Below are 24536 nucleotides of genomic sequence, written 5' to 3'. Positions count from 1 at the left end.
AGGGAAAAAAAGGTAAACATACAAAGAGGTGCGCAGCCCACGTGGGGCTACACTCTCTCTCACCTACCTCTATAGAACTGTACAGATGCCGAGAAAAGCTGTATTCAATGAGCAAGGCTGTGAAGTTCAACACAGCCAAAAGAAGCATTTTTAGCTGCTCCCTTTCCGGTCTATCGCAGACGAGCATCCATGACATGTTCTCCACTGTCTGTCCAGCATCTGCCAGAATTCCATCGAAGCGGTCCAACAGGTCCACCCAGTGATATAACTCACACTGGAGAGAGGAAGAGGAGACAAAAATCATGGCAAAATACTGTGAGTGTACTCAGCAGTTGAGCCTCCTTACATGACACTTTAGTTAATGAGTTCACATTCTACTTTGTGCCCTTGAGCAAGAACACACTCTGAACTGAAAAAGGATGAGAGCCCACTTTATCCATCAAAGTAATGTTATCAACACCTGTAAATACCACAAAACCTTAAAGATGATCAAAAACTGTCACGAGGGAAAATTTTGGCTGCTTGCTGAGATCTACTAACAGCCATTTCATCAGAAGAGATCATTTTTAATTATCTAAAATCCCTATAAGCTAAAATCAACTCTGTAAACTCTATCAAATGCACAAACTCATTCAAAGAATTTTGTGGTTGAGATTCTTTGTTATCATTACCTGAGTAAGAATTCCTCATCCTCGACTAGAAAAATTGTCGTTTCAGACTTTTTCTTTGCAGCCATTCTGCCTCAAAGACCCTGGTCCAGAGCTGTGCTAGGCATATGCCAGATGCTTGTTAAGGAATTGCTAAGGTGACTCTAATGTGTTGCTACTGTCACATCAAAAAGTAAGGAAGGGTATATTGGCACAGTGCAGGCCTGCCTTACAGCAGCATGCGTTCACATACCTTCCCAATATTCCATGTTTTGATCTGCTGTAGTTCCAGGAGGAGTTGGTCATCATTGCAAACTTTGAGTTTGTCTATTAAGGCTCTGCAGTCAGCAGGCTAAGAAAAACAAACATGCACAAAAAATGGTTTTGAATATGAGACAGAGAGAGTGAGGAAAGGGGAAAGTTAGCACTTGAACTAAAACAATAATTTAACTTATGTTAGGATACATTGCTTAATATATTACTCCCAAATTAACACAGGATTTCTACACCCACATGGGAGAACTGTACTGAGCTCTTGGCTGTGGTCTAGTCTAATGCAGGTATCAGGAGTGTGAATTAGTAATTGTGTCTGCCTAATAAATGAGCATTTTAAAAAGACTGATTTATTTTTATTGGCAAGGCAGATAAACAGATAGGAGAAGAGACAGAGAGGAAGATCTTCCATCCACTGATTCACTCTCCAAGTGGCCACAACAGCTGGAGTTGAGGTAACTGAAAGCCAGGAGTCAGAAGCTTCTTGTGGTTCTCCCATGCTGGTGCAGGGTCCAAAGGCTTTGCGCCATCTTCTACTGCTTTCCTAGGCCACAAGCAGGGAGTTGGGTGGGAAGCAGAGCCGCTGGGATGCAAACAGTGCCATATGGGATCCTGGCGCGATCAAGGTGACGACTTTAGCTGCTAGACTACCGCACCAGGCCCTAAATGAGCATTTCTTACTAGCCAGAAGCAAAATGAAAGAAAAGTAACTGCAACAGATAAGAAATGCTCAACATAAACATAGCTTTCAGTACGAAAGTCACATGACAATGTCCAATAGAAATGAAAAGCTTTAATACTGATACAAAGAAACTTGAAAAATACATGGAATGCACGGAAGCAATGTAAGTTAGTTAGAACAGTGAAACTTATTTCCCCATCTAGTAAGCTTATAAAAGTTGGAAAAAACACCAAATGGCTTATATTTAGTAAGTCACCTATAATTTATTGCATATGAAATGCCATACTGAGTAACTGCCTCACATTAAGGATGTAGGAACTATCAACCCAAATTTGTAGCTGTGGACATCAGGCAAGCCAATAAATCCTCAGAGACAAAAATCTACAGAGGCCAGCGCCAGTCCAATTCGAACTACAGCACAAGGGTCCACAGCCATGCCTCCTTAATTTCAGAGTGCAGGTTAAGACTAGTTGATGGAATGAATACTAGACCCAAGCTGAATTTCTACTGTTGATACATCAGCTGACACAGCCTCACAAATCACAGGTTATACTGAATTGTATGACTAAGAATCAGTAACAATAAGGGGAGGGAAGGCGGAAAAGGTAAAACACAGGCCTCAGAAGAAACTATTAAATTGTTATGGGGCTGATGTTGTGACACAGAAGACCAATCCTCAGCCTGTAGCACCAACCTCATCCCTTATGGGTAATGCAAATTCTACTAGATTAACTGCTACACATCTAATCCAGGTTCCTGCTGATGCCCTAGGAAAACAACAGAAGGCGGCCCAAGGTCTTGGAACCCTGCACCCACATAGGAAACCTAGAAGCTCCTCGCTCCTGCTTTGGACTGGCTCATTTCTGGACATTGCGCTCATTTAGAGTCATGCAGCAGATGAAAGATTTCCCTCTCACTTTCTGTAAATCTCTCGAGTAAAATAAATAAATCTGTTTTTAAAAAGAGGAAAGTTGCTACCACTTTTATCTTCCAAAAAAAGTGCGGGAGCAGGTGTGTGGCACAGTAGCTCAGATTCCACTTGACCTGCGTACATCAGAGTACCTGGATTAGGGTGCAGTCTTGCCTTTCAGTACAGCTCCCTGCTAATGCACAGCGAGAGGCTGCAGGTGATGCCTCAAGTGCCTGGGTCTCTGCCACCCACGTGTGCGGCCAGAGTTCTGGGTCCCTGGCTTTGTCCTGATACAGTCCTGGATGTTGCAGGCATTTGGATAGTGAACTAGAAAATAGATCTCGATATTTTATCTTCACCTTCCAAGTTAGAAAAAAACAAATTTAAAGAAGTTTCAAAAGTGACCAAGACTTTGAAAGGTTCTCACAGCTGGTCAAAATTTTAAACCACACTTGCTTGTTCCATTATTGCATGCAGCTTTCTTTCAATGCATAGGACTAGCCGCCTAAAAGCCTACTTTAGTCATGCATGGTTACAAAGCAAAGAACTGCCGAAGGGCCTGGAACAATGGCTGGATCAGCTAATCCTCCTCAAGAGCCAGAATCCCACATGGGATTCTCTCTGTGCATCTGCCTCTCCAATAAAAATTAATAAATCGTGGGGGGGGGGAAGCTGCCCAGTGTTCATTTTCCATTGGTCACTTGGCCATCTGAGCTCCAAAAGGGGAGCTCAAAGTGTTTTACTGTACTCTGCATGAGTGCTGACATATTTGGAAAAGTATGGGTGAACTGCTCAGGAAGATTTTGCTCTGAAATTAAGACAGGCAAAGCAAGCTTTTTGGGATACTTACGGCCTCGGTAGGGGTCTTCTTCAGTTTAGTTCTGTCTACTTTCATGATTTCAATTATCTTTATGATCTGAAAAGAAAAATCCCAAAAGAAGTGAGAACTTAAAAGCTGCATCTGAAAGCTTGACAAGCTAGGACACAGATAATACACAATGTTAAATCTACATTGTCAAACGTTTAAAATTACCTCAGCAACTCCAATAACAAGTGCCTACAGTGAACAATCTAAAAATACTAAAATGAGGCCAACAGGAATCTGGTAATGATCATAGACTGAACTATTTGTACACAGATTCTCAGGCTTCCATGTTTGTCCTTTACACACAACAATGCTCTTATCCATCACATCTACAGAGCAAGTAGCCATCATATTGTGGCTGCATTCATTAGCTGGGAGGCCACTAAAATTGCTTCTACAATATGTCATACCAGTTAGCCCATACACCTCAAACAACTACTTCCTTTTGGAATTGGGAACAAGGCAATGTCTCCTGTCACTACTTTTATTCAGCATTGTGCTAAAATTTCTAACCCCTACAAACATGACAGGAAATTAAAATACGCACACAAATTAGAGAAGAATTTCTTTTGCCTGTTCACATGACATATGATCTCTACAAATATAGAAAAAAAAATCACACAAAATCTAATACCCACCTAGCCCTGCCTGGAGCCAGTAATAAATAACCTTAGCAAAGATTAATTTTTGGTGCAAAAATATTTTTTGAAACTCAGGCACAGCTTTGAAAATAGCACCCATGTCCATGAATGTTTATATGACTACTTGTATATATGGATTTTAGGGTACCACAATAAATTTATATTTGTAGCTACCACAAGCATTTTGAACTGCCCTCAAATTACATGTCTACAGATCAGAAGGCTCAATTTTGTCAAGAAGCCAGTTCTTCCTATTTTACCTGCTGAGTCAATGTAACTCTAACAAAAATCTACTACAAGTTATTCTGGGTATTGACAAATTCATTCTAAGTTTATATGGAGAGGAAAAAGACTCAGGTTATATTTCCCATCTTCCTCATACCTTCTAGGGTGATGTAAGATTTCTCTGCTCTCCCTCCCCATTTCCAAGTATCATGGGGCCTTACAAGTACATTAGGTTTTACAATTCTTTGATGTAGATCATAAGCAATCTGCCTCATATCATTGGTTACTTCACAATATCTTATTGCATGAGATACAGGCTGTTTGGGGTTGCAATAATATTACTGTTTTTCGGATTGACATCATTTCATAACAGCCACATCGAGCTCAACAACAGCATCAACAACACATTGCAGCACCCTGATAAACCAGAGTACTAAAGCTACTCGATGTCAAGATTAACCGTAATCATACAGCAATCAAGAGACCAGTATCGGCGAAAGAACAGATCAACGACCACAAAGGAGAACCTACACTTACACAGCTAACTCATCTTTGACAGTGAAGCAAAGGCAATAAAGACTCTTTCACACATGCTACATAACTGGAAAACCTGTACAAGTAACCTTCACAAAAAGTCAGTCAAATTGGATTCCAGACCTAAAAGTAAAAAGCTAAAGCCCATTTCCAGAAAATCAGGACAAATCTTCTCCAAAGATATACAGATCGCCAAACAAAAAAAAAAAATTTCCACAATATAAGTCAGGAGGAATTTGCAAATTAAAATGATACCATTATTCATCTATGAGGCTGGCCAAGACCTAGAATCCTGGCACACTAAATCTCTTGGAATGAATTCTCGTTTACTGAAGCTGAGACTGCAAAAACAATACAGCTATCTCAGAAGATGCTTCTAACAAACCTAAACACCCTCAGGGATGCTGCCGTAAGTCCTTACCACCTGCACTGCCAGCATGCCATATGGGCTCCATTTTGAATCACAGCTGCTCCATTTCCTATCCTGTTTCCTACTAACGTGCCTGGGAAGATGCCCCAAGTACATGGGCTCCTGCGTCTACATGGGACCAGGAAGAAGGTCCTACTTCTGGCCCGGCCCTGCCCTGGCCACTGCTGTGACTTGGGGAGAGCCAGCAGATGGAAAATCTCTAACCTTCTCCCAAAACTCTGACTTTCAAAAAATAAGCAACCATAAACACCTTCTTACCACAGGATCTAGCAATCACACTCCTTTGCTACTGACCAAGGAGCCGAAATCACATCTTCACAAAAACCTACATATGGATGTTTATAATAGCTTTATTCAGAATTGCCCAAACTTGGAAGCAAACAAGTTGGACAATCGGGTAACAGCACACTATTACGATACTTTAAAAAAGATCTATTAAGTCATGAACAGACATCGAAAAAACCCAAGAATTCTTTCCGAAAAGGCCACATACAATAAATACGATTCCTGATTCCAACTCCAGCGCATTCTGGAGAACTATGGAGATGATCAAAGTTCAGGGGCTGCCAGGGATTAGTGTCAAAGGAGCACTGAACATGCAAGCATCCTGAGGATTTTTAGGATAGTGATTCCACGCCTTACGATATGGTGAATACATGTCATTATAAATATGTCCAAACCACAATAATTAAAACAGTGAGGACAAACCCAATGTGAAACAATGGGCTCTAGATGATAACAATGTATCCACATGGGGCAAGAATCCCAACCCAACTGTTGCCACTCTGGCGGAGTGTTGTGGGGGAGCCTAGGCATGCATAAGAGGAAGAGGATTATGGGAAATTTTGAAATTTTGCTGTGAACCTAAAGCTGCTCAAGAAATAAATCCTATTTTTATTTATTTTATTTTTATTGGAAAGTCAGATATGCAGAGAGAAGGAGAGACAGAGAGGAAGATCCCCCGCCCAACGATTCACTCCCCAAGTGAGCTGCAACGGCTGGCGCTGTGCCGATCCAAAGCCAGAAGCCGGGAACTTCCTCCAGGTCTCCCCCACGGGTGCAGGGTCACAAGGCTTTGGGCTGTCCTCGACTGCTTTCCCAGGCCACAAGCAGGGAGTTGGATAGGAAGCGGGGCTGCCGGGATTAGAACCGGCGCCCATAGGGGATCCCGGCGAGTTCCAGGCGAGGACTTTAGCCGCTAGGCCACGCCGCCGGACCTAATAAATCCTATTTTTTTTTAATATTTATTCATTTTATTACAGCCAGATACACAGAGAGGAGGAGAGACAGAGAGGAAGATCTTCCATCTGATGATTCACTCCCCAAGTGGGCCGCAACGGGCCGATGCGCGCCGATCCAATGCCAGGAACCTGGAACCTCTTCCGGGTCTCCAACGCGGGTGCAGTGTCCCAATGCATTGGACCGTCCTCAACTGCTTTCCCAGGCCACAAGCAGGGAGCTGGATGGGAAGTGGAGCTGCAGGGATTAGAACCGGCGCCCATATGGGATCCCAGGGTTTTCAAGGCGAGGAGTTTAGCCGCTAGGCCATGCCACCGGGCCCAATAAATCCTATTTTAAGAACCCCAATCAATCCTCCAAAACAAGAACACAGATGATTAACTTGTACAGCAAAATAAGTAATTCACAATGATTTTACTGCTTTTAACAATATATAAGATACTACTAAAGCTTTAACCAACCAAAGCCGTTTTGACTTTAAGACACTACACTTTAAGACACTACAGAAAGACGCTGGCAAAATAATGCAGGAAAGTAGTTTACTGGAAGGATGGTAGATGGTTCAAGGAACTGACAGACAGCTAGAGATCTACATTCAGAAAATTGGAAGGCACCAGAAGCTGGGAAGCCTGGCACTACAGCAAAGGCCCTCCCACGGAAACATTTAGTTGGGAGTGCTTCTGCTGCCAACAAAATGCTAAATCATCTCAGGTTATTTGCATCAGTGGTTCTAGACTCCTAAATCCTGAGTGTGAGCATTTAGGAACCAAGCCAAAACATTTCAAATGAACAAACATACACAAACCCACCCCCCAACCAAGTATAATGCTAACCTGGCTTCTGTAACTGCACTGACAGTATTTAAGATTTTAAACAAAAGTTAACACCACCTACGAATCAGAGTAAGAAAATTCAGGGATAGTATTAGATCTGGTGGTCAGACATCCCCATGCCCCACAATGGCATCACCTGAATTCAATGCTCAGCTCCAGCTTTTGACTCCAGCCACCTGCTACCATGCACCAAGGGGAGGCAACAGCCAGGGCTCAAATAACTAGGTCACTGATACCCAGGAGGCCAGGATTGCATCCTTAGTTTCCAGTTTCAGACAGGTTCAGCCCTAGCCACTGCAGTCATCTGCGTAATGGACCGGCGGATGGGAACTTGTTCTGGCTATCTAATAAAATTTTAAAAATAAGTGCCCATCGAGTATTTTCTAATTACTGTATAATATTTTGGGAATGCAAATCTTATTTGAATGTCAACTACGGTTAAGCATGTGCCGTTTGTTTTTCTTGCTCAGGTTTTGTAATTTGATGGAATGTTTTTATTATAGTTTAATAAATGTCTGCTTTATTTAAAAAAAAAAAAGCAAATTCCAGATGCTTTATTCCTACTTATCATACTTCTAGTGTGGCAGTACACAGGAGTCTCCGACCAGCCGGACAACACTAAGGCTGATGTGTCCCAAAGTGTATTTTAGCCACCTTCCGTGCAGGAAGACAAGGACCAGTAATTTGGGAAATGCTAAACACAATTTCCCTTCCTCTGGGATGATCCTGGAGCTGACTCTACTGGTAGCTCTGAGAAAGCTAGAGTAAAGGAAGCTCATTAAGGCTCAGAGCCATTTTTATAAGTGGCATCTACTGAAAATGCAGCAATTGAAGCATTCTAAAGAACACAGTTTGAAATGTGCCACAAGAGGTCTTCATACAATGTTTTTTTACATGAAGTAAACTCTCAGCCTTTAATCCCATTTTTCATGAACCCTTTGAAGTACCTTCATACAACCCTCACCACTCTCATCAAGTTTTATGCCTATTTATAGGGAAAACTAAGGATTCAGAGAAAGGGGGAGCAGGAAGGACCTTGCCTAGCTGGTAGATGTTGGCATCAAGATCTAAATCCTGGTCCGACTCCCAAGTCCACACTTTAATAACATGCTATTCACTCTATCAGCTTTATTGCTATAATAAATGCCTGCGGATCAGACTATGAATTTATGATAGATTTTTCCTCCATTTTCAGATCCTGCTGATCAAAACTATTCCAAGAGAGGAAGCTGGGGAACAGGTGAAAAGCTGAGGTATTGTAAATCTCAGTGATAAAGGAAAACAGTAACCTGAGCATTTCACTTACTCTTGGACGTCAGCTAAAAAAAATCGAAAACACACACATGTTTGAAACAAATTTCGGGAAATGGCCTGGGGGGGGAGGTGGGGAGAGAGCTAGAGTTGAGCAAGGCCAGTCACAATATGAAATACAGGTCTTCCCAAACTCAGTCACAAAGATGATCAACTTGAAAGAAATGAATGGGGCCCGGCAGCCGTGGCCTAGCAGCTAAAGTCCTTGCCTTGAACGCCCTGGGATCCCATATGGGCGCCGGTTCTAATCCCGGCAGCTCCACTTCCCATCCAGCTCCCTGCCTGTGGCCTGGGAAAGCAGTCGAGGACAGCCCAAAGCTTTGGGATCCTGCACCCGTGTGGGAGACCCGGAAGAGGTTCCTGGTTCCTGGCATCGGATCGGCGCGCATCGGCTGTTGCGCTCACTTGGGGAGTGAAACATCAGACGGAAGATCTTCCTCTCTGTCTCTCCTCCTCTCTATATATCTGACTTTGTAATAAAAATAAATAAATCTTAAAAAAAAAAAAAAACTTATCAGTTTCCCTAGAATTACACCCAAGCTAATCACAACCCAAGACTGATTTGATCCCTGAAAGATTCCCATCTCTTCCCTCTGCACAACTACATTACACTTTTGCATTTATTCTGGGGGGACACTCTCAGTCCTTTTAAGGTGCTGTGCCCACTTGAATTTTTTTTTCCACCCACTCTTCCCACAGCCAGTCCATCTGAGAAACTGACCAACTGAGACGTAATAGCAACCCACCTAAAGCTTGCCCCATTATAGTAATTTTCTCCATTACTGTAGTCCGGTTGTTTCTCTCTTAATAATTAATTGTAATTTGGGTTTGATTTACAACAACACTAAGCTCTAGCACAGTATCTTTCAGGCAAGTAATACACGTTTGTCGAGTGGAATTCAGAAAACACATATGCATTGTGTGTGAAATAGGTGACTGTGAGTACACAGTTAAGCCGTGCCTGGATATGACTGCTGATAGAGAGGAAGGACAGAGCTCCATACCAAAATTTTCATTTTAAAAGTAAAACACAGGAAGAAGTAAAGTAAAACTGCTCCTCAGACTTTTCAATAGAACATACCCAGCAATGGAGAAGCTGGTGAAACAAGGGCAAAACTAGTTAATCATAGTGTCACAGAAGAGAAGAAATGGGTGGCATTGCAATGTAGTGAGTTAAGCTGATGCCTGCAATGCCAGCACCCTGTATGGGTACTGCTTTGAGTCCGGGCTGCTCAACTTCCAATCCAGCACTCTGCCAATGTGCCTGCAAAGGCAGTGGAAGATGCCCCAAGTCCTTGGGACCCACATGAGAGACCCAGATGAAGTTCCTGGCTTAAGCCATCCCCAGCCCCAGGCATTTCGGTAGTGAACCAGAAGGAAGATCTCTCCCACTCCCTCCTTTCTTTCAAATAAATCTTAAGAAAAAAGAGGCGGCAGTGATCAACTGCATCAAACATCAAAATGAGATCTGTCCACATTAAAAATGTCCCCTGGAATTGGACTTGGCAAGCAACCGTTTCAGTTGGGCAGTGGAAAGGAAGCCTTACTGTATTGAGGCAGGTAGTCAACTGGAAGTGAAGCTGCATAGACAGCAGATGTAGATGCTTTTGATAAACCTGGCTGTGAGAGGGAAGCAGAACTGTGGGGTCACTGAAAAGTAGAGGGTTAAGGAGGGGAATGAAGACACTAACATGTGTTCTTATGTGGAAGCAAATTAATCTGGTAAATAGGGAACAACTATAACGATCCTGAAGAATCCTGGGGTTTGAGGACCAAGTAGCCTCTCGTTAGTTCACCTTCACATAATGAGCACTTTATGTGGATTTTGTTGAGTACAAACACTATCCAGAATTAGGGCAATCCTCTCCCTAATCTCTTCAATTCTGATTAGCCACCCCTCTATATGTACGTACATAGAATCCTGTACCTACTACTAGTAATGAGAAAATGTCTGCCACACAGAGGGGAAGTTTAAAAAAAAACAAAACGCCAGAAGGGAAGACATATACAACATCATCAAGTAATTGCCTCTAGGTGGCAGGGCAACACAGTTAATTTATGCTTTGGGCTTTTCTTCCAAATTTTTTATAAAGCATGCATTCATTTATAATCAGAAATCCTTTGTGCAAAATTCTTAAGGAAGAAAACAGCAGTCCCTGATCCACAGGACAGAACAAAAGTTAAGAACAATTATTACATACACGAATACCTTGGATTAATCATTGTGACTTTGGAGTTTCTTCCCAACACCTTCTAGTCGTCTGGAGCTTTGCACTCAGAGCATTCCATTTTTATTGGTGTGACTAATTACTGGTAGGTAAGAGAGGGTTCACATTATGTATGGGTGTGGGGATGAATCAAAATCAGCCTAAAATTCCCACTGAAGTCATGGAAATGAATTGAGGCTTTTTTTTTTTTAAATAACACCAAACTCCAAAGCACCACAAAGCAAAATGCTTGCTTTGTCTTTGCTTTTCAGTCTCTTAAAGTCATTTCAGGTGGGAGCTATCCTAACTACCCACCTTGTCGGGAAGCAACAAGCTAAACCTTGAAACCCAGCCTCTTCATTTGCTCACAAAAGCACAGATGTCACTGGTTAACTGGCTTGCTAATAATGGGGATACCACATAGCAACATAACTGGCAGGCCTTTCAGTCTACATCAATATCCTGACAACGATCCTAACAGCAGCTAAAATTTACTCTAACCTTACTAGACCAACTTGCAAGAGACTAAACCCAATCGTCTGAGGCCAAGAGTGGCCACACACCTGGTTACCTACAAAACCTGAATTCAAATCCAAATCAAATGCACAACTCTTCATTCAGAACACATGTCTAAACCCACAACTCATGCTGCCACAGCCTTCCGATAGACACCCATCTCCGTATCCTTGACCACATAAGACGACTCTGATATGCCCTGGAGATTGCTGGCCTAGGTTTTTCCTGGGTATTGGCAGTAAAATGCAGTTAATAAACCAACTGAAGAATAGTCGTTAATCACCCAAATCTGCAAACACTCAAAATCAGCAACCACTCTACTTCAGATCAAGTGTATACACTTCCTGTGCACTGCAGTGCACTAAAGCAAGGGCATTAAGGGTGGGGATCCTGAGAACAGAGCAACCTGAAACCTCCTACCTGGAAACCGCTGGAACCAAGGATGGCACCTGACAACACACTCCAGGACAGGATCCACTCCCCAGTCCTGGGAAATTGCAGATCCACAGGCCTAGTCTTCTAGCCTGGGGCCGTTTACTCCTCAGGTTACTCACAGACAGAAACTGACATCAGAAGAATTAGGTAACAAATGAGGGCACAGAACAGGGCTCATCTAAGTTGCAGATTATCATTCTGCCGGAGAGGAAATGGCAGTGTGCCAAGGAGCCCTTCTCAACAGTTATCAACAATAACAACAGCAATGTTGAAGTGTAAGGCACACAAGATACACCAAAAAAGTCCTTTTCTATATTTTAAATAACCTTGGCCTACCCATTAAGAATTGTCTATCTCCTGCCCCCTTCCCTTATCTGTGGCTGAACTTGGTACAAAAGACCGATCGTAACAATGACTGGTTATTCCCTATCGCAGTGTCAAAGATGCAAGTGCACCTGCAGCCTCACCCAGCTCTAACAGGAAATCAGCCTTTAAACCAATACTCTTTATTCCAATTTCAAGATCTGATAGGTGAATTTCACCCAGAAGTGCAACATGCAATACTGAACGAGTTTAGGAAATTTTTTTTTGCTTGTCAAATCACTTCAAGAATCACCTTAAAAATAATTTATTTCACCTTGAAACTAACTTTGAAAACTAAAAATGCCTGGCCATGTAAGTAACTCTGAGGTGGGGATCATTTTGCTTTTTTTTTAAGCTATAGAGGTGGATTTGGCTGCACAAGCCAGCCTTGAGACATATTACTTATGTTTTGCCAATGTATGACTGTCTTAGGAATTTGTTTGAAAAAGCTGGACTGAAGAGTGGGGTATAAATAATACAGCCATGTGTTGATAACTGTTGAAGCTGGATGACAGATGGCATTCATTAGGCCATTTTCTCTTAGTATGTGCTCATAAATTAGACACTTTCAGACTCTGTCCTGCTGGATTGCCTTGTTCCAGATTGTAGCAGAGCCATCTCCTGAAAAGTGAAAATCTGTTTACATCCAGTGCAAAGCCCTTACCGCAGCAGTACCAGAGACTAGGACCTAGCCCCTGGCTATTTCTTACCAGAGGCATGACACTGCATGAACACTGTCCATGGTCCCCCAGGTGACTTAGCTATAATCCATCTTGTTAGCACTCTCCCTAATTTTCAAGACTTTTGCTACCTTGCCTCAATGCTCTCTGCTAAAATGGCTGATCCCTGAATAACCCAATACTCCCTAAAGCCCAGCTTCAATGCCAACTTGTCTATGAGGTTTCTCAGGTTCCACCATCAAAAAGCAACGTTCTTCAACGCTCCCACTAGATCTGTATACCAGACAATGCTGCAAGTGGAATTGTGTCCGTTATCTTCTCAGTCCTATTACCAGCACAGGAACTGTCACTTGGTAGATTAGTAACTGAATGAATGACTAGCCATTACATGTTAACCAAACTAAAACAACAACCAAAAACACCCAGGTTATTCTAGCCAAAATTTTCAACTGAGAATACCAGATTCATTTAACCTTCATCATTCCTTCCATTCAGCAAGCATGAGATCTTGAAAAGTTCATGCAAGATGCCTACTATGAAGTAACTGCAGACTCCAATTTTTTGAACCAAAATAAACTTGTCCAGCAACAAAATCAAGATACACACACAAAAAATTTAGTGGCCAAAAAAAGGCTAACAGCACAACAAAGGTTTTACGTGCCTTAATATACTATGACAAAAGGCATATCTACGTGGGGGAATGAAGAAATATTCGTATTGTGCTTATTTGCTCCCATACATGTCTATATTTGCCTTAAGCTTTTCCAATTTACTTAAAAAATGCATTAAAGATTAAGGCTGAAGAATATCACTGAGCAAAAAAACATCTAAATGAAGCAGAGAACAGACCTAGCCTTAAATTCCATTTACATAGGTATATGACCTTAGACCTAAGTGACTATACCTTGCTGAGTCTGTTACATGAGAAACACTTGGGCCCGGCACAGTAGCCTAGTGGCTAAAGCCCTTGACTTGCATGCATAAGGATCCCATATAGGTGTTGGTTGTTGTCCCAGCAGCCCCACTTCCCATTCAGCTCCCTGCTTGTGGCTTGGGAAAGCAGTGGAGGATGGCCCAAAGCCTTGGGTCCCTATAACCAAATGGGAGACCTGGAAGAAGCTCCTGGCTCCTGGCTCTGGATTGGCTCAGCTCCAGCTGTTGTGGCCACTTGGGGAGTGAACCAGTGGATGGAAGGTCTTTCTGTCTCTCATTCTCTCTGTAAATCTGACATTCCAAGAAAAATTTTTAAAATCAATAAATAAAAATTGAAAAAACCTGCCCACAGCTTTGAACTATAAACAAGTAAGAAAGTAAATAAATAAAAAAGTCACAGTCTGCCTCACAGGATTGTATCCAGCAAAGAGTAACTCACTTTTCATTGCTCCAGATCATGTAAGGGCTGCAAGCCTATGATAGATGACGGGGGACGCGGGGAGGCAAGAAAGAGATGGTCTTCCCAACCTGTCTACATAATATGACATACTGAGAAGAACATACAGTAAGATAGTGTTGCAACAAAATGATAAACTTTGAGGGCAAGAATTGGGAGATACAGGCTCACTTCCAGCAGACCTCCAAAGACCGAAACTACTGTGCAGGACATGCCGCTTAATAAAAGATTTGATATCTGGAAGTCAAACTTTGAATTAGCTTAAATTTAGATTGTACACAAAAATTCTTTTGTATGACCTAAAAGCAAGTTATTCATAACAATTATCAATATGACAGCAAACTTTGCAGTAAGTACTTCCGACTTCACAGGTTTGCAATGAGAATCAAATTAGTTCACTGTAAGAAAACTGCCAAACAAAAGCCTTTAAACACAAAAGCTATGTCCCAAAATACAAGGACAGACAAAACCAGCACTGTTGGAGTAAATTTAAAACTACCACACACAGCCTGGCACACAGTCACTTCAAATGCTTTTAAATAAACCAAACAATGTGAACAATCTGCTGCTTTCAAATATTTACACGGGGGCTTCAAAAGTTATCAGAAAATTCTTATTATTTTTGAGATTCCATCACCCATGAACTCTATGAAACCTTCTAGTGTATCTATAATGAGAAAGGTGCTCAGCTGTACGCAGAGGCAGGTCTCCGGCACCACGGCCTCTTAGGGCAGTCCGCCCGCAAAGACACGGAAATGTAGTAGCTAGGATCCCTTAAAGCACCAGCACTGTCAATAGGACCCTACCTTCAATTCAAAACAAAGGTAAGTGCTAAATAGGAACAAGCTGAACTGCCCTTAAAATTGAAGGCAAGTGAAAGTAACCAAGCCATTTTTCAACTTTGAAACAGCACATAGCTCAAAAGTTTTTAAAAATAAATGACACTTTCTCAAATAATTCACTTTGAAGCAGAGCATATATTTACAGATCAAATAGCTGTTCCTACGATGGAAAAACAGGAGCTAATTATTTGGATGAACAGAGTAATACACACCTACTTGCCACCAACACTTAAACATGAAAAGCCAAGCTATGAAAGCTATTAAAAAAATACGGAAAAATACTCTCGTAATCTTGACAGAAGAAAAACCTCCCAATAAAGACACAACCAAGAAACCATAAAAGAAAAAAAATGAGATCGATCATTAAAATTCCAAATCTTAACCAGATTTCTGAAACAGAATAGTTAAAATCTCAAATACACAAAAAGAACTCCATAGCTCAGCAAGACAAACAATTCAACTGGAAATTAAGAAAAAGGGCAGGAACAAGCGGTTTGCAGGATATGAACATTTGCCCATCTTTACGGACAGACAGAATAATGCTAATTAGAGCAAAGAGGTGCGTTCCCATCCATCAGATCAGAGTGAAAACCATCAACAATAATATCTCTGAAAGACACAGACAATGGGATACTACTCAAAAGACATTGCTGGTGGAAAACGTCAATTCAAAATGGCCTTTTTAAAAATTACATACATTTTTTATTGCATTTCATTTTATAACAATGTTTCACAGGCTCTGATGTTTCCCCATCCCCTCCCCGTGCCCTCCCCCCATGGTGGATTGCTCCACCTTATTGCAGGATTACAGTTCAAATCCAGTCTTGTTTCTTTTCATTGCAAGCATGTGGCATGCATAGAGTCCAGTATCTCATTGCCCAGCTGAATTCAACAGTTTCTTGGGGAGACCATCTCTGGTCTAAAGGCAGAGCTGACAGAATATCGTTCCGACCAATGAAAAGCCATAACATAACTTCAACAACAGTTTCCAATCATTATGGGGTTAATTGACATTGTATTGAGTGACTGATATGTTAGACAATGTGAGTTCTTAACCACATCCCGTGACTACTTCATTAACATTTCAGTTATGGTTGTATACAACCAGCCTCTATCTTCCTTAAATTGGATACAGGACAGTATTCAGCTGTTTCATGTCTATTTCCATTCTAGTACTTAGCAGTTTATTGTGTTGAAGCATAAGTTTTACTGAACTTGGCAGATCTTAGGATAGTCTAGACTGGCTTATCCCTTTAGCAAGCCATGTGACACCCGCCGAGGCACAGAACACTGTTGGGAGGGGTGTGCAGAGAACTCCTCCACACCCTTGTTAGGAGTAGTTTATTTTCGTGCCCTACCGAGTAAGGTATGCACAAGTCCCCACTGATCGCTTCCTGTCTAGTTCCAGGCCCTCCTTCTTGGTCTCTCTCTGTCTATTCCAATTTAAAATGGCCTTTTTGACACTCCCTTGGCAGGACTTGTCCAAAGTATAAATTGATACCACTGTTTGACACAGCAGCAATTCTACTGGTAAGGAATGATTAAATCTTGATGGATGTGCATTTCAGGGTGCATACAGCCATCAAAAAGAATGGAAGAGCCATATGTTCTAACACATAAAAATATGCACAGCCCATAAGCAGAGAAACACTACGCAAATGCAAAAAGGTGTAAAATAACATAAAAATTGGAAAAGAGATTTCTGAGGCAGGGTATGAATAAAGAGGACTTTTAAGAAGGGGACTAATTTTTAACAGACATGCTGTCTTTGAATCTTTTTAAAAAAATCAACAGTCACATTACTTTTATAATTTAAAACAGCTGCAGAGGATGGGGGCCATATGGGTTTGAAAAGTATCACCTTAAAAAGAGCGGGCATGGGCCTGGCACAATAGCCTAGTGGCTAAAGTCCTCATCTTACATGCACCAGGATCCCATATGGGTGCCAGTTCTAATCCAGGCACCCCAGCTTCCCATCCAGATCCCTGTTGTGGCCTGGGAAAGCAGTCTAGGACAGCCCAATGCCTTGGGATCCTATACCCACGTGGGAGACCCAGAAGAAGCTCCTGGCTCCTGGCTCCTGGCTCCAGACTGGCTCAGCTCCAACCATAGAGGCCGCTTGGGGAGTGAATCAGCAGAAGGAAGATCATTGTTTCTCCTCTCCTCTGTATATCTGACATTCCAATAAAAATAAATCTTTTAAGTCAGATATACAGAGAGGAGGAGAGACAGAGAGGAAGATCTTCTGTCCGATGACTCACTCACCAAGTGAGCCGCAACGGGCCGGTGCTATGCCGATCCGAAGCCAGGTGCCAGGAACTTCTTCCAGGTCTCCCATATGGCTGCAGGGTCCCAAAGCTTTGGGCCCAAAAATATCTTAAAAAAAGATTTAAAAGGTTGGGGGCAAGAATGCAGGTAAGGGCCAGGTGGCGTGGCCTAGTGGCTAAAGTCCTCGCCTTGAAAGCCCCGGGATCCCATATGGGCGCCGGTTCTAATCCCGGCAGCTCCACTTCCCATCCAGCTCCCTGCTTGTGGCCTGGGAAAGCAGTCGAGGATGGCCCAATGCATTGGGACACTGCACCCCTGTGGGAGACCCGGAAGAGGTTCCTGGTTCCCGGCTTCGGATTGGCGCAGCACCGGCCCGTTGCGGCTCACTTTGGGAGTGAATCATCGGACGGAAGATCTTCCTCTCTGTCTCTCCTCCTCTGTGTATATCTGGCTGTAATAAAATGAATAAATCTTTAAAAAAAAAAAGAATGCAGGTAAACCCCCTCCAGCAAATGTGGCATTCCAAATGGGTGCTGGTTTGTGTCCTGGCTGCCCCACTTCTACTCCAGCTCTCTGTTAATACCCTGGGAAAATCAACAGAGGGGGCCCAAGTACTTGGGTCCCTCCTACTCCTGTGGAAAACCCAGATGAAACTCCTGGCTTCAGCCTGGCTCAGTGCTGGCTACTTGGGGAATGAAGCATCAAATGAAAACACACTGGCTTCCAAATAAATTTTTCTGTTAAAAAAATCACTTTAACTTCTAAGTGTTATAAGCAAGAAATTCAGTCCCATCTGCTGGTTTCTGACATACATTTATCTGCATGAAAACACAGAACCCACAGAACTGTCCTATGAAAGATCTCCCAATTATCCTCACATCAAAAGAATAAAGAAACTTACTTGCCTTTTTCACAAAACTTTCAATTTCCCTCATTTTTACACTAACATTCCTGTAGGAAGGGGTCACTTATTCTGCACTATCATGAGTGATGTCTGGTGGCACATTTAGACAATCAGTTTCTTTTTTTTAAAGTCAAATATACAGAGAGGAGGAGAGAGGAAGATCTTTTGTCCATTGATTCAGTCCAAGTGGCAGCAATGACCAGAGTTGAGCCAATCCGACGCCAGGAACCTGGAGCCTCTTCTGAGTCTCCAAAGTGGGTGCAGGGTGGCTTTGGGCCGTCCTCAACTGCTTTCCCAGGCCACAAGCTGGATGGGAAGCAGGGCACCAGGATTAAAACCGGCACCCATTTAGGATCCTGGCATGTTCAAGGTCAGGACTTTAGCTGCTAGGCTACCCTGCCAGGCCCAGACATAATCAGTTTTGAGAAAGGATAAAGCGTAATAGAAAATAATCCTGAACTGGAAACTGAGCTCACTCAAATGACAAATCCACCACTCTCCAGTCATGGCAAGTTAGACAAGTCAGCACCACTAAACCTGGGCCCACAAAATAAGGAGCTTGACATCGATATGAATTATAATCTCATCCAGCTTTTCTGTTGGGACAGGGGGAAAGCTATCATATTAAAGCTGACAGCAGATACTGTATTTTACAAAGCCATACAACATGAGGACACCAATAGGCAATTTTTCATTACTGTGTCAACATCGTAAGAGTTACATAAACAAAGGCAGCTACAATGTCACTAAGTGACAAACACAGTAACAAGTCATAGAAGTAGTCTGTTGCTAACCAAAATGCTACACAGTCCATGACTGCCATTTCTTTCGCTATATGTAGCAATGGTGATTTACTATTTAAAGTCAAAGTTCAGGATGCTCTATGAAAAAGGTTGTTTTCGGGTAATACCTGCATCTCTTTGGACTATTCTTCCTGTTACTGCTCGTCTCTAGAATATATTTAAAGGAATTTGAGGAGCAGAGCCATGGCCAGCCAACTGGGGTAAGACTGAAAGGCACTCCAAGCTGGAGAAGACAAGTTAACCTCTGTAAAAGATGGCAGTAGATACAGCCCTGAGAGAGAAATCCATATAAAAATGCTGGACCTATTCAGGCTTATGCTCTCCTGCAACAAAGAAATTGTCGTGGTTTAACCCGAGGCATTATAATATTGTGAATCACCATGGAGCACAGATTAAACATACCACAGTGAAAACTGCAGGACATCCCTTCTAAAGGGCAATTTTCCAGTAAACATCAAAGCTTTAAATTTTGCACTTCAATACTAGGAAATTTCTTAAGGAAATTAACATGGATGTCATCATTATTTACCTATTAATATGTTCCTAGGATGCTCTGACTCACTAAACACTTATTTCTGCCAAGTCTTTTACGTATGCGGAAGCATCAGTATCACAAACACCTCAGACTTCATGCTTTAAGGCCAGCCCAGCTCCGACCACTGCAGTGAACCAGCAGATGCAGCAATCTTGGGTAACCGCCTTTTCAAAAATTAATCTTTTTTTAAAAAGAGGAGAGACGGAGAGGAAGGTAGATTGTACAAGCAATGATTCACTCCCCAAGTGACCACAATGGCCGGAGCTGAGCCAATCCAAAGCCAGGAGCTTCTTCCAGGTCTCCCATGCAGGTGCAGGATCCCAAGGCTTTGGACTGCTTTCCCAGGCCACAAACAGGGAGCTGGATGAGAAGCAGAGCTGCTGGGATTAGAACTGGCGCCCATATGGGATTCCGGAACATTCAAGGTGAGGATTTTAGCCGCTGGACCACTGTCCTCTCCATGTCTCCTCCTCTCTGTATATCTGACCTTTCAATGAAAATAAATAAATCTTTAAAAAATATATTTGTTTCCATATACCTGAGAGTCAGAGAAAGAGAGATGAAAGAGATCAATCAGGGCCCAGTGCAGTGGCCTAGCAGCTAAAAGTCCTCGCCTTGAACGCACCGGGATCCCATATGGGCGCCGGTTCTAATCCCGGCAGCTCCACTTCCCATCCAGCTCCCTGCTTGTGGCCTGGGAAAGCAGTTTCCTGCCACTGTGTCTAGGAAGAAGGCCATGCAAAATGGCTCAATACCTAGATCCCTGCCATGCACATGGCAGATTATGGAGGCAGTTCTTGGCTCCTGGCTTCAGCCTAACCCAATCGCAGCTCTTGTAGGCATCTGAAGAGTTAAACTGCAGATGGAAGAGCTTCGACCGCCCCTCCGTCTCAATATTGTTATATGTACACACACACAAATGTTTCTATACTGGTTGGGAGAAAATAGCTCTAAAGACATTTTGGGGTCAACAAATGAAAATAGAATACTGCTAGGATATAATATTAAGAAACAGAACAGTGTTATGTAGCAGCAGGTTGGGCTGTGCCTGCAAAGCAGGTATCCCATGGCTGTAGATTGTTCTCCTGGCTGCTCTTTTCTGGTAACAGCCCGCGCTAATTAATCTCCTAGGGTACCAAAGCATGGCCTAAGTACTTGAGCCCGTCACATGACAGACCCAGACGCAGTTCCTGGCTTCTGGCTTCAGCATTGCCAAGCCCTGACCATTGCAGCTATTTGGAGGGCTAACCAGAAGGTCTCTCTACCCCTATCTTTGTCATACTGCTTTCAACAAAGAAATCTTGGGCCCAGCACCATAGCCTAGTGACTATAGCCCCTGCCTTGCATGTGCCTGGGATCCCATATGGGTGCATTTGTATTCCGATTGATCCACTTATGTTCCAGCTCCCTGCTTGTGGCCTGGCAAAGCAGTAGAGGATGACCCATGGTCTTGGAATCCTGCATGCTAATGGGAGACCTGGAGGAGGCTCCTGGCTTCAGATTGGCTCAGCACCAGCAGTTGTAGCCACTTGGGGAGTGAACCAGCAGATGGAAGATAGATCTGTGTCTCTGCCTCTCTGGAAACCGGACTTTCTAGTAAAAATAAATAAATCTTTAAAAAAAAAAAATCTCAGGACCGGCAGCATGGCCTAGTGGCTAGTCTTCGCCTTGAACGCGTCAGGATCCCATATGGGCGCCGGTTCTAATTTCAGCAGCTCCACTTCCCATCCAGCTCCCTGCTTGTGGCCTGGGAAAGCAGTCGAGGACGGCCCAAGGCTTTGGGACCCTGCACCTGTGTGGGAGACCCGAAGAGGTTCCTGGTTCCCGGCTTCGGGATCGGCCCGTTGCGGCTCACTTGGGGAGTGAATCATCGGATGGAAGATCTTCCTCTGTCTCTCCTCTCTGTATATCTGACTTTGTAATAAAATAAATAAATCTTTAAAAATAAAATAAAATAAATCTTTAAAAAAGAAATCCCTAGGTACAATATTGTAGCTTTGAACATATTCTCATTCCTAACATGTGTAGGCTTATTTGTATTTTTCTAATCAGCCTTGTCTGAGACTTGGCACTGTGATGTGGCTGGTCGAACCGTCGTCACTCAGGGGTATGCGCATCCCAATCTCACCTCTCCTTCTGATCTGGTTTCTGGCTAATGTGCCCACGAGGCAAGAGACGATGGCGCAAATCCCTTCTTGTTATCCACATGAAAGACCTGCACGGACTTCCTGGCTCCAGGTTTTTTGCCTAACCTTGGCTGTTATAGACAATCTGGAGAGTGAATCACCGGATAGAAGGCCTCTGTCATCCACTTACAAATAAATCAATTAAAGAAAAATGAAATCATGTATACTGCATTCAGCCTAGCCCAACCCTGACCATGGCAGCCAGTAGAAACGAGTTCTCCATCACTCCTTTTCAAGCAAATTACACCTTTGAAAAAATAAAGCAAGCCTTTGAGCCTGAAAGTCCTGGCCTTGCATGCACCAGGATCTCATATGAGCATCGGTACATATCCCAGCTGCTCCACTTCCCATCCAGCTCCCTGCCTGTGGCCTGGGAAAGCAGCTGAGCACGGCCCAAGTCCTTGGGACCCTGCACCCACGTGGGAGACACGGAAGAAGCTCCTGGATTTGGATTGGTGCAGCTCTACCTGTTGCAGCCACTTGGGGAGTGAACCAGTGGATGGAAGATCTTTTTGTCTCTCCTTCTCTCTGTAAATCTGACTTTCCAGTAAAAATAAATCTTAAAAAAATAAATAAACAAAGCCATGCTTACTTCTATAATCATGGGATGCATCACCTAAGAGTCCAATTCCCAAAGTATTCTTAATGATTTTCCAAACTTTATTACATAAATTTAATATTCTTCATGTAATTCAGTTTGTATATGGATGTTTTCAATTTTTACTTTATAATGTATAGCACCCTCACAATATTAAAAAAAGTACAGAAAAAGCTAGATCCCTCCTTCTGCCTCTCAGACTTAACAACCTGTTCTCATTTAAAAGCAGCAGTATAATCTAATATATACTGTCTTGCCACTACTTACTTGCATAAAGACCCTTATTAATTCATGCAATTTTGCAGGGAGAGTTGTGAAACTGGACTCTTCCCTATACTTTTCCCATGACTTGACATAACATCTGGTCTGATTTTTTTTTTGCCAATTTAATGAGAAAAAGATTTTACCTTAATTTGCATTTTGATGTGGGGTTTGGGATAGTTATTGGACACTGTCAGTTTCCTCTTCAAGCAAAAGCCTGCCCCTTTCTACCAGACCACTATCTTAGTTACATGGGAACATGCAGAAATGTTAATAAATGGCTAGACATGATGGCTTTCTAAATCTTCCTTTCCCAACTATGCACACATTTTCTATTTTTTTCTTGAATTAATTCAGCGATGTAGTAGGAACTTGAGAGATGAAACAGATGGAAAAATCCCTGACACGAAATTGTAACTTTCAGGGTACTCTACTACAAGAGGACCTAACACCTTTAAAGCAGGTCAGAAAAGTTCAAAGAAATGAATGCATCTGAATTCTAAGTCTTTAGGAAGAAATGCACCAAAGTTGAGGCTATTGATTCATCTGGGATACACTGAACTAACTGCATTTGCATAGTATTTTCAAGTTCATGACACAGTCACAGTTCTAGTTTAACCCTACCAAGGCTGATGCAACATCATGACGCTCTCTTCCAAGTTATTCCTTCTATTAGTGCACCAACTCCTCTGAGCATGACTTGCAAGTCTCCCTTCTCCAGGTGGACCACGCTGTAGTCCCAGTAAGTGGCAGCAATGGGCACATTCTCAATAAATACTTGTGGCATGAATGACAGCATCATCCTCATTTAAAGAATGAGTAAACTGGTTCAGTGATTTGCCAAGTATTTTGCCATGTATTACAGCTATCAAGCATTTATTTTTCTCATCCTATAATGAGCTTGTCTTTGTAGATTATAAACATTTAAAAGCACATCATCTCATTTTAATGCTCACAGCAACCTATGCATTAAATTTTATTATTATTTTTTAGCTATGAATTGCAATTTAGTGATACACCCTAAGCCCACTCAAACTGTAGTTTATATGAAGAACAGCTGTTGCTTTAAAGTTGCTTCATCACCACCTGGGTATTGGAGCCTCTATCTTCATGCAAACATTTTTACTGAAGAGAGGGGGAGAAGGTAGGAGCAGGTCCATGAAAAGACCATACACTTGTTGTATGGTGTCAACCATATGCGCCACTTCGAAATGCAAACTTAATCAAAGGTTTTTCTTGATATTATTCTGTATTTATCCCAGACAATTGCAGGCTTTCTCAAGTATCAGCAGTCTCAAAGGCTGCAGAGGCACGCAGAATTAGGACAGCTTTGAGAAACAATACACAGGCCACATCATACAGGACAAAGAAATGGTGACACAAAGCCAAAGGCTAAGGCAACTTTAAACATGATCTCACAGTCCATAACTGGCCTATTTCTCACGAATAAGTCTCATTCACTTCATGCCACCATCCCCACTCCCAACTCGACCTTAGAAACATTCAGCAAGGCATCAGTGTGGTGGCGTAGCAAGCTAATCCTCCACCAGGGGCATCAGCATCCCATATGGATGCCATTTCGAGACCTGCTGACCAACTTCCCATCCAGCTCACTTCTAATATTAGGCCTGGAAAACAAGCTAGGAATGGCGCAAAGCCTTGGGCTCCTGCACCCACATGAGAAGCTCAGAAGACGCTCCTGGCTTCCAGCTTCAGCTGTTGTGGCCAATTAAGGAGTAAACCACATTAAAAAGAAGAGAGAAGGGAACAGTAAGTGCTTATACTGCCTGGATGAAGAAAGGTAAACATGCAAGAGAGAAAGGAAGATATAACCTTCCTTTAAAAAGAAAACCAACACTGATTTTCATTTACGGAGCACTTACTATGTACCTCACACTGTACTTTTGAAATTCTATAAAATAGTAAAAGGATAATTACCTTTTTCTGAGCCTGCTACA

The 24536-nt window shown here is 42.6% G+C and overlaps 1 protein-coding gene across 11 annotated transcripts in view; it reads right to left on the bottom strand.

The window, feature by feature from the left end:
* The window catches only part of HUWE1 (HECT, UBA and WWE domain containing E3 ubiquitin protein ligase 1), a 123143-nt gene that overhangs the window by 86045 nt on the left and 12562 nt on the right, over positions 1 to 24536 (bottom strand). The window contains exons 3-5 of one of the 11 annotated variants that reach the window (XM_058658227.1): positions 3363 to 3428; positions 901 to 999; positions 68 to 274 (exon numbers count right to left, since the gene is read on the bottom strand). The exons of the other annotated variants lie outside the window; for them this stretch is intronic. Coding sequence (XP_058514210.1) covers positions 68 to 274; positions 901 to 999; positions 3363 to 3428 — 372 coding nt within the window. The remainder of the gene's footprint in view (positions 1 to 67; positions 275 to 900; positions 1000 to 3362; positions 3429 to 24536) is intronic. 11 annotated transcript variants of the gene reach the window in all.

Source organism: Ochotona princeps, chromosome X, assembly GCF_030435755.1.
Source record: "Ochotona princeps isolate mOchPri1 chromosome X, mOchPri1.hap1, whole genome shotgun sequence".
NCBI lineage: Eukaryota > Metazoa > Chordata > Mammalia > Lagomorpha > Ochotonidae > Ochotona > Ochotona princeps.
This window is presented reverse-complemented; position numbering and strand designations above follow the sequence as displayed.